The sequence below is a fragment of the Stenella coeruleoalba genome, assembly GCF_951394435.1.
Source record: "Stenella coeruleoalba genome assembly, chromosome: 2".
Lineage (NCBI taxonomy): Eukaryota > Metazoa > Chordata > Mammalia > Artiodactyla > Delphinidae > Stenella > Stenella coeruleoalba.
The window spans coordinates 75,231,235-75,245,964 of record NC_137147.1 but is presented as its reverse complement, the minus strand read 5'-3'; the positions used below and the strand labels follow the sequence as shown (position 1 = coordinate 75,245,964).

The 14,730-nt window shown below is 39.9% G+C and overlaps 1 protein-coding gene across 1 annotated transcript in view; it reads left to right on the top strand.

Annotated features, from left to right (window-relative positions):
• The window catches only part of RPGRIP1 (RPGR interacting protein 1), a 56,723-nt gene extending 42,070 nt beyond the window's left edge, over positions 1-14,653 (top strand). The window contains exons 19-22 of the mRNA XM_079911932.1: positions 7,931-8,123; positions 10,410-10,494; positions 13,176-13,306; positions 14,376-14,653. Coding sequence (XP_079768058.1) covers positions 7,931-8,123; positions 10,410-10,494; positions 13,176-13,306; positions 14,376-14,488 — 522 coding nt within the window. The 3' untranslated portion in view covers positions 14,489-14,653. The remainder of the gene's footprint in view (positions 1-7,930; positions 8,124-10,409; positions 10,495-13,175; positions 13,307-14,375) is intronic.
• Positions 14,654-14,730: the final 77 nt, after the last annotated feature.

Sequence of the window (14,730 nt, the reverse complement as noted above, 5' to 3'; positions counted from 1 at the left end):
TGGCTTGCAGGCTCTAGAGCGTAGGCTCAGTAGTTGTGGCACACAGGCTTAGTTGCTCTGCAGCATGTGGGATCTTCCTGGACCAGGGCTCAAACCCATGTTCCCTGCATTGGCAGGCAGATTATTAACCACTGTGCCACCAGGGAAGTCCCTAAGGTAACTATTGATAGATATGTATTTATTGCCATTTAAACCTTATTTTCCTGTTGATTTTATACTTCTTCTTTGTACCTTTCTTTTTGTTTTTCCTTTTGTGGTTTGATGGTTTTCTTTTCTATTATACTTATGTTCTCTTCTTTTTGGTTTTTGTGGATCTATTGTATGTTTTTGATCTGTGGTTACCCTGTTTTTCAGGTATGTTAACCCCATCCTATTTCTACTTGCCTTAGACCAGTAGTCATATAGGCTCAAACACATTCTAGGAACTGAAAAAAAAAATCTACATTTTCTCATTTTACTCCCCATATTTTATGATTTTCATGTCCTCTTTTACATTTTCATGTTCATACTTTTGCTGTTCACTGTGGTTATCATCACTTTCACAGAAATTTTTTCATTTTTTTTAATATCTGTGTACTGGCTTATTTAAGTGATTTACTTTCCAATTGTTATTTTCTCTTTCCTTTAGATTCTTCTTTTCTATTTAGGGAAGACCTTTCAATATTTCCTTTAGAATAGATATAGTATTGCTGTATTCTTTTAGTTTCTGTTTGTCTGAGAAATTCTTTATCTCTCCTATTCTGAATGATAATCTTGCTGGATAGAGTATCCTAGGTTACAGATTTTTCCCCTTCAGAACTTTGAATGTATCTTGCCCCTCCCTTCTGGCCTGCAGCATTCTATAGAGAAATCAACTGATAGTCTTATGGGGGTTCTCTTGTAATTAACTGTTTGTTTTTCTCTTGCTGCCTTTAGAATCCTCTTTATCTTTTGCCATTTTTATTATAATATGTCATGGGACTTCCCTGGTGGCGCAGTGGTTAAGAATCTGCCTGCCAATGCAGGGGACATGGATTCGGTCCCTGGTCTGGGAAGATCCCACATGCCGCAGAACAACTAAGCCTGTGAGCCACAACTACTGAGCCTGCACACCACAACTACTGAAGCCCGCCGCAACTACTGAAGCCCACGTGCCTAGAGCCCGTGCTCTGCAACAAGGGAAGCCACCACAATGAGAAGCCTCTGCACTGCAACAAAGAGTAGCCCCCACTCACTGCAGCTAGAAAAGGCCCGTGCACAGCAACGAAGACCCAACGCAGGAAAAACAAAAGTCTTGGTGTAGGTCTGTTTAGGTTTATCTTGTTTGGGACCCTCCATGCTTCCTGTACCTGGATATCTGTTTCCTTGTTTAGGTTTGGGAAGTTTTCAGCCGTAATTTCTTCAAATACATTTTCGATCCGCTTTTCTCTTTCTTCCCCTTCTGGAATTCCTATCATGTGTAGGTTGGCATGCTTTATATTATCCCATAGGTCTTTTATATTGCTTTCATTTTTTTCATTTGGCTTTCTGTCTGCTGTCCTGATTGAGTGATTTCCGTTATTCTATCTTCCAAGTCACTTATTCGTTCTTCTGCATTATCCATTCTGCTATTTATTGCCTTTAACTCAGCTTACATCTCAGTCAATGAGTTTTCTGATTTTTCTTGGTTCCTCTTTATAGTTTCTAGTTCCTTCTTATAGTACTCTGCATTTCTGTCAGTAGCCTTTCTTAATTCCTTCAGTACCCCTTTTTGAAACCAGTGTCTTAGATCAAAGAGGTCTGTTTCATTGTTTGTTCTTTCAAGGGAATTTTCTTGGTCTTTAAACTGGAGGTGGTTCCTCTGCTTCTTCATTTTACTTATATTTCTCTTGCTCTATGAGTTTAGGAGAAACAATTATCTACTGTGGTCTTGGAGGGCTATTCTTATGTGGAAGCGTCCCTGTGTAGCTGTGTGGATTTAATATTTTGGGTGCAAGGGCTGTTTCAATATGGGTATCTGTTGCCTCTTCCCTCAGCATGTGCAGGCCATTATCCCCTTGATAGGGGGTGTGCAGATGTGGCAGCGCTCAGTCCTAGGATTCTTGGTGGCGGTGGTGGCTTATGTGCATCCCCGGAGCACGTGATGGGTGCAGGAGCTGCTCGTGACCACTCCTGGAGCTCGTGTAGGTGGTGTCCTACCGCCTGAGAGCACATGCAGGGAAAAAGCCTGCAATGGTGGGTCCCACCCCTCCCCTCGTGCACCCCCCAAACAATGGCACCTGTCCTCTAAGGTGGCCTGGGCTTGCTCCACGAACACCCTCAGTTGCAGTCACACCAGACTCCAGCCCCTTCAGGCTGTTTTCACACAGCCAACCCCAGTCCTCTCTCTGAGTCTGATATCCGAAGCCTGAGCTTCAGCACCCAGCCCCAATCCGCACCAGCAGATGCACATCTCAGGCTGGGGAGTGCAGGGCGGTGGCACTGACTGTGCAGGTCTCTCTCCATTCTGGCTGCTGAAAACTGGTTGCTGCGTTCTCCTCTGAGGCTCTGAAGCTCTGTCCCAGCTGATCTCCCCGCTGGTGAGGGGATTTCCCAGGGTGCGGGAACCTTTCCTTTTTCACAGCTCCCTCCTGGGAGGGAGGTCCCATCCCGATTCCTTTCTCACTTCCTTTTTTTCTTTTTTCTTTTTTCTTTTGTCTTACCTGGTTACATGGAGATTTTCTTGCCCTTTCAAAAGTCTGAGGTCTTCTGCCAGCATTCGGTAGACATATTGTGAGAATTATTAATACATGTAGATGTATTTTTAATATATTTGTGGGAGGTGGTGAGCTTCACATCCTACTACTCCACCATCTTGATTGCTGCCCCACTTTTTTTTAATATTTAACATATAAGTGCTATCATACAATATTTGTCTTTGACTTATTTCACTAAGCATAATACTCTCCAATTCCATCCATGTTGTTGCAGATGAAAATTTTTCATTCTTTTTTATGGCTGAGTAGTATTCCATTGTGTGTGTGTGTGTGTGTGTATACACCACATCTTTTTTATCCATTCATCTGTTGATCAGCACTTACATTGCTTCCATATCTTGGCAACTGTAAATAATGCTGCTATGATGAACATTGGGGTGCATATATCTTTTCAAATTAAAGCTTTTGGTTTTTTCAGATATATACCCAGGAGTGAAATTCCTGGGTCATATGGTAGTTCTATTTTTAGTTTTTTGAGGAACCTCCATACTGTTTTCCACAGTGGCTAAGTTTATTCCTAGATATTTTATTTTTTGACACTATCTTAAATGGGATTTTTTTTTACTTTCTCTTTCTAATATCTCATTGTTAGTGTAAAGAAATGCTACAGATTTCTGTATATTAATCTTGTATCCTGCTACCCTACTGAATTCATTTATTATTTCTAAAGTTTTTATGTGGAGACTTCAGGATTCTCTATATAGAGTATTATGTCATCTGCAAATAGTGAGACTTTTACCTCTTCCCTTCTAATTTGGATACTTTTTATTTCTTTTTCTTGCCTGATTGCTGTGGCTAGGACTTCTGATACTTTGTTGAATAGAAGTGGGGAGAGTAGACATCCTTGTCTTTTTCCTGAATTTAGCAGGAAGGCTTTCAGCTTTTCACCATTGAATAGTATGTTGGCTGTGCGTTTGTCATAATTGGCTTTATCATGCTAAGATATGCTCCCCCTATACCCACTTTAGTGATAGTTTTTGTCATGAACGAATATTGAATTTTATCAAATGCTTTCTCTGCATCTGTTGCGATAATCATGTATTTTTGTCTTTTTTTTTTTTTGGTTAATGTAGTGTATCACATTGACTGATTTGAGTATGTTGAACCATCCTTGCTACCCTGGAATGAATCCAACTTAATCATGGTGTGTGATCCTTTATATGTATTGTTGGATTTGGTTTGCTAATATTTTGTTGATGATTTTTGCATCTATATTCATCAAAGATATTAGCCTGTGATTTTCTTTTTTGTAGTGTCTTTGTCTGGTTTGGGTATCAGGGTGATGGCGGCTTCATAGGATGAATTTGGGGGTGTTCCCTCCTCTTCAATTATTTAGAATAGTTTGAGAAGGATAGGTGTAAGTTCTGCTTTTTATGTTTGGTAGAATTCTGCAGGGAAGCCATCCAGTCCTGGACTTCTGTTTGCAGGGAGTTTTTTTTTTTTTAATTACAGATTCTATTTCACTGTAGTGATTGGTCTGTTCAAATCATCTGTTTGTTCTTGACTCAGTTTTTTTGTTTGTTTTTGTTCTCTCTTTTTTTTTTTTTTGCAGTACGCGGGCCTTTCACTGCTGTGGCCTCTCCCGTTGTGGAGCACAGGCTCCGAAGGCGCAGGCTCAGTGGCCATGGCCCACGGGCCCAGCCGCTCCGCGGCATGTGGGATCTTCCTGGACCGGGGCACGAACCCGTGTCCCCTGCATCGGCAGGCGGACTCTCAACCACTGCGCCACGAGGGAAGCCCTTGTTCTCTTTTTACAACAACAGCAAACATTTATTTTCACACAGTTTCTTAATGTCGGGAAACTGGGAGTGGCTTTGCTGTGTGGTTCTGGCTCAGGGTGTCCTGGGAGGTTGCAGTCAAGCTGTCAGTTGGAGCTGCAGTCATCTAGAGGCTTGACAGGGGCTGGAGGATCCACTTCCAAGATGGTGCCCTCACATGGTGCTAGTTGTTGGTAGGAGGCCTCAGTTCATCACCTTTTGAGCCTCCCTCTCCATGGGCTACTTGAGTGTCCTCAGGACACAGCAGCTGGCTTCAGTCAGAGTGAAGGCTCCAAGAGCAAGCAAGGCAGAAGTCACAACGTCTTTGCCAACCCAGCTTTAGCAGTCACACTCCTTCCTTTCCACAGTATCCTGTTTGTAGCGAGGTCAGTCTTATTCAATGTAGGAGGGTATGTAGGAGGTGAGGATCATTGGGGACCATCTTAGAGGTGACTACCACAAACCAGTAGGTTGCTATGACCAGGATCTTTATTCTGCCCCTAGGTTTGCTTCATTGATGGCTCCAGCATGAAATAAAAGTGTTGATTTTTATGTGTTTTTTTGTTTTTATTTTTTATTTATTTTTATATCTTTATTGGAGTATAATTGCTTTATAATGTTGTTTTAGTTTCTGCTGTACAACAAAATGAATCAGCTATATGTATACATATATTATCAGGCTGTATGTTTCTAGAAACTTGTCCATTTCTTCTAGGTTGTCCAGTATGTTGGCATACAACTGTTTATAGTAGTCTCTTAGAATATTTTGTATTTCTGTGCTATTAGTTGTTATGTCTCCACTCTCATTTCTTATTCTGTTTATTTGGTTCCTTTCTTCTTGGTGAGCCTGGCCATAGGTTTGTCAGTTTTGATTATCTTTTCAAGAAACCAGCTCTGGGTTTTTTTATTTTATTTTTTGTCTGTATTTTATTTCCTCTCTGATCTTTATTATTTCCTTCCTTTTGCTGACTTTAGGTTGTGTTTCTTCTTCTTTTTCTCATTCATTTAGGTGGTACATTAGGTTGTTTATTTGAGATTTTTCTTGTTTATTGTGGAAGGCCTGTATTACTATGAACTTTCCTCTTAGAACCGCTCTTGCTTCATCCCATAGATTTTTGTAAGGTTGTGCTTGTGTAAGGTTGTTGTTTGTCTTGAGGTATTTTCTGATTTCTTCTTTGATTTCATTTTTGACCCATTGGATTTTTAGTAGCATGTTGTTTAGTCTCCTTGTGTTCATTCTTTTCCCGTTTTTCATTCTGTGGTTGATTTCTAGTTTCATACCCTTTTGGTCAGAAAATATGCTTGAAATAATTTTTATCCTCTTAAATTTGTTGAGGCTTGTTTTGTGACCTAATATGTGGTCTATCCTAGATAATGTTCCGTGCATGCTTGAAAAGAATGTGTATTCTAACTTTTTTGGCTGTAGTGTCCTGTACATTATCAATTAAGTCCAACTGGTCTAATGTGTCACTTAGGACCTCTGTTGCCTTATTGATTTTCTGTCAGGATGATCTGTCTCTTGATACCAGTGGGGTGTTAAATTCTCCTACTATTATTGTATTCCTGTCTGTGTCTCCCTTTATGTCTGTTAGTATTTGTTTTATATATTTAGGTGCCCTTATATTGGGCACATAAATGTTAATAAGTGTCATATCCTCTTCTTGTATTGATACCTTTATTATTATATAATGTCCTTCTATGTCTTTCTTTATGGACTTTCTTTTTTAAATTAATTAATTAATTAATTTATGGCTGCATTGGGTCTTTGCTGCTGTGCACGGGCTTTCTCTAGTTGCAGCAAGCGGGGGCTCCTCTTCGTTGTGGTGCGTGGGCTTCTCATGGCGGTGGCTTCTCTTGTTGCGGAGCATGGGCTCTAGGTGCACGGGCTTCAGTAGTTGCAGCACACGAACTCGGTAGTTGTGGCTTGCGGGCTGTAGAGAGTAGGCTCAGTAGTTGTGGTGCACAGGCTTAACTGCTCCGTAGCACATGGGATCTTCCTGGACCAGGGCTTGAACCTGTGTCCCCTGCATTGGCAGGCAGATTCTTAACCACTGAGCCACGAGGGAAGTCCTGGACTTTATTTTAAAGTTTGTTTTGTGTGATATGAGTATCACTACCCCCACTGTCTTGTTTCCATTTGCATGCAATCTTTTTTCCATCCTCTCACTTTCAGTCTGTGTGTGTCTTTCATCCTGATGTGCATTTCTTCTAAGCAGCATATTGTAGGTTCTTGGTTTTTTGTTTTGTTTTTAATCCAACCTGCCACTCTTTTTTTTACGGTTTTTTGTTTGTTTGTGTGTTTTTCTTTTTCGTGGTACACGGGCCTCTCACTGTTGTGGCCTCTCCCGTTGCGGAGCACAGGTTCTGGACGCGCAGGCTCAGCGGCCATGGCTCACGGGCCCAGCTGCTCCGCGGCATGTGGGATCTTCCTGGACCGGGGCACGAACCCGTGTCCCCTGCATCGGTAGGCGGACTCTCAACCACTGCACCACCAGGGAAGCCCAAGTGTCTTTATTTTTAAGAAGCACCCAGATTATTTTGATGCAGATTTGTTGAGAAATATTGCCCACTGAACTTCCTAGGAGAGGGCACAGGAGCTCTGCTTGCTTCCTAAGGGAAGAAAAGATGGGTGGTGGGGGGCAGATTTGGAGAAGTGAGGACATTGGCCTGGCGACCTGGAGGAGAGAAGCAGCCCTGAGGGCACTCACAGATGAAAGGGAGAACTGTGGTTATAGGGCCACCCTGGACTGACTCCTTGCTAGTGTCACGACACTGACTTGCTGCTACACTGTACAAGGTGGGGGACTTAATGTTGACCTCAGTTTATTTCTTGAAACTATCATGATGTCAGCCCTCCTCCTGGTATCCCTAATGTGAAAGTGGACACAGGGACGTTAAAGGAGGGGATGGCGGCTGTAGCAGCAACTCTGAAGCAGAGCTCAAAGAACTGGAGTTGCCGTGAGAGGGCAGGGTGGTCTAATGGCCTGCTCCGTGTCATGTACTTGGTGGGGGGTTGGTTGGGATACAGGGAGCACTGGGCAGCTCTTGGCTTTAGTGGCTAAAACAACTGCTCAGTTGACAGGTCTCTTAGGACCTAACTGCAGGAAAAAGATGGATTGGTTTTCATGGAGAAAGTTTAAGGAAACGATCTGTTCAGAAAGTTTCTTGATTCTTTCTGTATGTGGCAATGGCTGAGAAAGGCTGATCTGGAGAATTGATTCACTGGACTGGGAGATAGAGGAACTGGATTCTCTTTACAAATTACCCATGGTTAGTGGTGGCAGTTCAGTCAGGTGGTCTCTTGGTGCCAGTTTAAGGTACCTATAAATTGATTCTCGAGGAGTAATATGTTAGGTGGAATATGCCCTGTGATTGATCCCTAGAGAGTAATATGTTAATTAGATGGAGTATAAACACTGGCATCTCTAACCTATAGGAAATGAATATTTTCCTTGTCAGGGTTCAGAGAAGATGTGCATTGAAATCATCTCCCTGGCATTCCACCCAGAGGCTGAAGTGATGTGTGATGAGAATGTAAAACAGGTGTACGTGGAATACAAGTTCTACGATCTACCCTTGTCGGAGACGGAGACTCCAGTGTCCCTGAGGAAACCAAGAGCAGGAGAAGAGATCCACTTCCACTTTAGCAAGGGTGAGGCATCCCTGGTGAACAGCCAGGAGAGGAGGCTGACAGTCATTTAGTCTGAGGGGTCCAAACTACTCTGGACTTCTGTTGGAGTGGACCCTACTGTTTTATTTTCTTTTATTTATCAAAGTAATATATGCATATGGTTTTAAAATATCAAATAGGCTTAAAAAGATTTTTGATTAAAATATAGTCCTTTGCTCCACTCTTTCTCTGCAGATCACTCCCTCTCACCCCTCCCTGACCACCCCCCTCAGTCCACCACACCACTTTTCACTTTTTCTGCTATTTCTTCTGTTATTTAACCCCATGTTTCTGAGAAATGATTCTATTGCAATTTCCTGATTCACTAATTCATTTCCTGATTCAGACATTATCTGTTGACTTCCTATCTTGGCAAATAAAACATCTCTCTTGTATCACACCCGTGCTCCCATATAGTTGGATCATAATTTAAACTTAATTTTTAATTAATCGTAATTGTTTCTATTATTATGGATGTGTAAACAGTCTTGCAGGGCCAAGTTTTACACCATGATTATAGTCTCTTTCTTGTTTATATTTTGTTTGTCTCAATTTTTCATTTGCTTTGTTTTCATTATACCTGTTGGGATTCTTTCTACATCCTCCAGAAGCCTTTTAAATTTTCAAATAATCAAACCTGTCAAATAATTTATCTTTTTTTTTTTTTTCCTGAAGAGCTCTCTTTATCTTCTTGTTCCTCTTTAGCACACTGTTCAGCTATTATCCCACTGCTGCCATTTGTAGAGTTTAATTTAATTCTATTTTATACTGGATGTTTTATCTCCTGGGTCATGTGTCACCCTCTGATTTATTATATTTTAATGGATCATATTTTCTAGTAGCTTTTAAAGAAAGAATACACTGGAAGTAAATATTTTGAGATAGTCATGCATGAAAATTCTGCCCATATATTTGATTGATAATTAGACCAAGTATAAAAATGTATGTTGAAAACATTTTTCATTCAGAATGTCAAAGCAGTTGGTCCATGGTCTTTGGGTCCAGGCCTGGAGTCTAACGCTTGTATGAAGACTACCCTCTACCTCCCCAGAGGACTTTAACATTTTTTCTTCGTTTTTAGTGTTCTTAAATTTCAGAATAATGTGCATATATTTTCTTTAATTGTTCCGGCCATTCAGTGGGCTCTTTAAATCTGGAAGCTCATGGCTTTTAGTTCTGGGAAATTTTATTGCATTTCTTTGATAACTTTTTCCCCCTACATTTTCTCATTTTCTTAGTAGAATTTTGGATCTTCCAAACTGATCCTCTAATTTTATCACTTTTCTCCTATAATTCTACCTCTGTTTTTTTCTTCCTTTTTTTTTTTGGAGGGGGTGATTTTCTTAATTTTATCTTCCAGTCATTGACTAGGTATTTATTTTAAATTTCTAAAAGCTGTTTCTTGTTCTCTATTCCCCACCCCCAACTCACCCCCCCGCCAACCCTTTAAAAAAGTATATTCTTTCTTTACATCATAGGAGATAGAAGTTTTTCCCTCACTTGTGTAAAGTGAGCTCAAGGGTGGGCAGTCCAGGGTTGAGGCCACGTGATCAGGATCAGGGATCCAAACTCCCATCTTGCCTTCCTGTCCCCCTCGTGCCTGTCTTCCATCCTTTCAGATGCCTCACGGTCCTTAATAGCAGCTGCAGAAAGGAAGGCTACCTCCCAGTTTCACACACCACGGTGGGCAGAACTCAATCATGTGGCCAAACCTAGCTAAAATAGAGACTGGAAAACATAGGCTAATTTATTTGTCTGCAACAGTCCCATGTAGAAATGAAGAGGAAGAGGGGAATGGATGTTGAGACCTTGAGTTGAACCTACCTCAAAATCCAAATCTCTAGGCGGCCTTAAAAAAAAAAAAAAATCAGTCTCCTAGAATTCTTCCAGTTGGGCAGTGGTGGGAGCATGTTTATCCTGGCATTTGGCAGGACAGCTTCCAACACAGAGTGTAAGGCTTCCTTTATATCAGTGGTTGAAGCATTTTCTTAAAGGGCCACATAGTAAACATTTTAGGCTTTGTGGGCCAGTCTCTGTCACGACTCTTCAACTCTATCATTGTAGTTGGAAAGCCACCACAGATAGTATGTAAACAGATGGCTGTGTTCAACAAAACTTTATGAAAACAGGTAGCTGGCTCATGGGCCCAATTTTGCCAGTGTCTGCTTTATATCAATGTTTTACACATACCATTTATGAAAGTTTTAGTGCCCAAATAGCAACAGTATATGATTCTTTGCTTTTTTCCCCACTTAACCCTTAATACAGTGATAGACCTGGACCCAGTGGAGCAAAAAGACCGAAGGCAGTTTCTGTTCGCCATGCTGACTGGACAAGATCCTGAGCGAGGACAGTAAGCATCTGCTTCCCACTTTGAAATTCAGACAGGAGACGGAGACGTCACACAGGAATTTAGGAGTTTGAGTTTGGCTTTGTGGTGATATAGAATATTTTAATAACTTCTTTCATATTAATATACTCCTAATGAATTTCCCATCTACTTGAGTCTAATTTATGTTTGTGACTAACTACCTGGTAAATTATATCATCTCACAGGATTAGTTCATTTCTCACCCATGCCAGCCCCTGATAAGCACTTTTTTTTTTTTTTTTGAGGCAGCAATTTACTTGAATACTTAGTGCCCCCTACGGAAAGGACAAAACGCCTTGACACTCTAGGATAATTTGATTAATTTCTCTCAAACATAGTACCATACCATTGCTAGCTTACCGAATATTATGCCTTTATAATAGCAATTTTATTTTTGACTTAAAAATGATTTCTCTACAGAAATACTTTGAAGTAAATTCTGGGTCTGCCCTAAGTTTTAGGAAAGCCAATTGTCATTATTCATATAATCTGAGAAGCCCTCCTTTTAGAGGTTCCAGATGAAATGCATGGGAGATATATATATATATATATATATATATATATATATATATATAGACTAAAAAATTTCTCATTTAGCTGAATTTTGAAAATCAAATTTAAGTGGACATCTGGGTTTTCTTTTGTTTTTGGCAAAATCTGGCAACCCTACCTCCTTTTCGTGTGTGTGGGTAAGAAGTAGTATGGGACTGGTGTTCTAATCCATTACTTTTCTAACAGCCCAATAAATTTATTTAATTTGCATTTACTTTGTCTCCAGTTAGTCCTAAGAAGGACTGAAAAAGGAGCCAGTTGAAATAAACCGTGAATCTGACTTCAGTATCACGGTGGACTTAAACAGATATAAGCTTACTGGTAACTTTTGGAAATGGAAAGAGATTTGGTCGTTTCTCTTTTGCGTTAATGTTAAATTTAGCTTTTTCTTTTCTCCTCTCAGCATTCCTACAACTCTCTCTTCCTTTATTCCTTTACAGTGGTAATCTTTTTCTTTTCTTTTTGTGATCTTCTGCTCAATTTGATTTCAATTGATTTTACCTTTGATTTTCTTTTTGCCTGTATGATATAGCAGATAGAACATTGCCTTTGTAATCACACAGACTTGGTTCTGAATCCTGACTCTTCCACTTACTAGCTCTGTGATGTTTGACGTATTATTTAATTTGAAGGCTCCGGTGAGGATGATACTGAAATAACATAGTTTACCTAAAGCACTTGCTATTGTGCACGTGATGCGGTGATGTGAGTTACCATACATTTCCTGGGAAAATGGGTGGAGGAGTCAGTATTATCCCTTTGCTTTGTTGAAGTTCTCACTACGGATACAGAAACATAATCACAAACGAATATTGCTTAATGACTGTGAATGCATCACTTTCAGGATTTCTTCTTTTCAGCTTAATCGCGTTTAGCTGTGACTTAAAACGCTTGAATTTTTGGTGCTATTCTTGCTCCCTTAGCACTTTCTATTAGCCACCAATGTTAGCTTTTAAAAAATTAATAGGAATATGAAATGTCCAGAATAGGCAAATCCAGAGAGACAGAAAGTAGATTAGTGGTCACCAGGACTGAGGGAGAGAAGAGTGGGGAGTGACTGCTTAATGGGTATAGATTTCTTTTTGTGGTGATGAACGTGATCTGAAATTAGATAGTGGTGATGGTGGCACAACATTGTGATTATACTAAGAAACACTGAATTGTACACCTTACAATGGTTAAAATAGTAAGTTTATGTTATGTAAACTTTACCTCAAAAAATTTAATAGGTATCAGTTTCTGGAACTCAATATCATTCTTTGCTAGACTAAGTTATGGTAATAATAGTCAGCCTTCTGTTATCTGCAGGTTCCCCCCGCATCCGTGGATTCAACTAATGGTGGATGAAAAATATTTGAAAAAACAATTCTAGGAAGTTCCAAAAAGCAAAATTTAACTTTGCCATGTACCGGCAACTATTTATGTAACATTTACATTGTATTTACAACTATTTACATAGCATTTACACTGTATTAGGTATTATAAGTAATCTAGAGGTGATTTAAAGTATATTCTAGATGCAAATCCTACACCATTTTATATAAGGGACTTGAGCATCGGTGGATTCTGGTATGAGGTGGATCCTGTAATTGCTGTTAACTGCTCACTGCTTAGGAGGAACTGTGCTGTGTTCTTTACAGTATCATCTTCCAAGACTTACAACTCTAAGGAATACACCTTTTATATTCATTTTGCAACTCTGTATTCCTTCCATTTCCTTTACTCTGCTCAGGCTTGGCATAACACTTTTATTTAGAAGTGTAAAACCTCTTCTAACTTCCATAATCTTGGTTTTTGTTCAACACCTCCACTGCCCATTTCAAATCTTTCAGCAAAACTGTAAACCATCTTAAAAGGAATTATATCTCAACAGTTGAGACAACTTGATCAACTACTTGATACCTCAAGCCTTAGTTCCTTCCAGACCTGTTACTTTAAATTAAAACGATTTCTCAGTCTTTTGCTGTTGTAGTCTTGTAAAATGGAAGAAAGGGATTCAGGAAATACAATGTATAATTTATGGTTACTTTTATCTTTTTTTAAAAATTATTATTTTTTAAGCCTAACGGTATCAGCAGTACTGAGTTAAATGGATTTTTTTCCCCCTTTAGTTTAAAGTTTATAGTGGTAAGTGACCCTATGAATGAGGAAAAGAAAGAATGTCAAGAAGTAGGCTACGCATATCTGGAACTGTGGCAGATCCTGGAATCGGGAAGAGACATCCAAGAGCAAGAGCTAGACAGTGAGTGATACGTTTCTGTGCTCCTCAGTTCCATTTATGTCTAAGGAAATCATCCTAATAGTGAATACATTTTGTTTTACCTTTAATACATAATTACCACTACAAAGTTGATGAGACAATCTGGATTGAAATCCCTACAGCTATATTTATTTCTAGATCAAGTATGAATGTAATCAGTTGTGTACCTTAGCCCACATACCTCCTGACAACTAGAATCTATTATGAATCTCCAGTGTTTGAGACATGGAAATTTTGAAAAGACACATTGTTTTGATTTCATTCAAATTTAAACATCAGACTTTCTCGCCGCCCTTACTGACTGTGTTCTGAAAACTGTGTACCTTGTTTCCTCTTACCCACCCAGAATGGTCATGCTTGATTCTAATCTCTTCACTCCCAACATTTCAATCATAAAATCCTATTAATTTTACCTCTTAAGTGTTCTGAATCTGTCCCCACCTCCTCTGTTAAACTTCAGAACCCTTTTTTTCTCTCCTGAATTACTCACTCAACAGCCTCATGACTACCTTCCCTGATCTACTTGTGCCCCCTTGGAATATATTCCCCAAAGAATGGACCCACTTTTCTAGAACCCAATTAAAAAACTGTAATTTCTAACCCCTTCAGTTAAAACCACATTCCTTACAAGACAAATGGCTTGTGCTCTGGCTCCTGCTTATCAGTACAGCTTCATTTCTGCCATTTCTTACAGTTTTCCAAACTTGTCCTCCTATCTTGGCACATGCTGTACGTGCTTAGAATATCTTTTACTTTTTGAAGACTAATGGATTGTCTCCAGAAAGCCTTTTCCGATTCTGCATTCTGGATTTGGTGCCACTTCTATGTGTTCCCAAAGCACCTAGAGTTTTCATCACAGCACCTACCATACTATACTGTAATGACTGTGTGTTTTCCATCGTCTTCCAGCAGACTGAGTCCCACTAAAATATGAGGTATAACTTTATTTAGTATCCCCAGCACTTAATGTGGAAAATACCAGGTATTTAAGTGTTTGTTTTTCAATGAATGACACTGCTGTCTGACATGTTTCTTTTTCCTTTCCCAACAGTTGTTAGCCCTGAAGATCAGGCTACCCCCATAGGAAGGCTGAAGGTGTCCCTTCAAGCTGCTGCCGCCCTCCATGCTATTTACAAGGAGATGACTGAAGATGTGTTTCTGTGATGGGCAAGTGCTATTCCATTCTAAACCCTGAGGGAACCATAGTAAAAAGTCTCTTATAAAGCAACTTGTTCTACCATGAATTTGGTTTACTATGATGTCTCAAGCTAATGATGAAAGCTTAGAATGATGAAAGTTTCTTTCTGAGATATTAGCTGGATTAAGGAAATTATTCTCTAATGGCTTGGTACTTTTCCAGGCGAGAAGCAGGCTTGCTTTCAGGAACTGCAAAAGAACTGTCACAG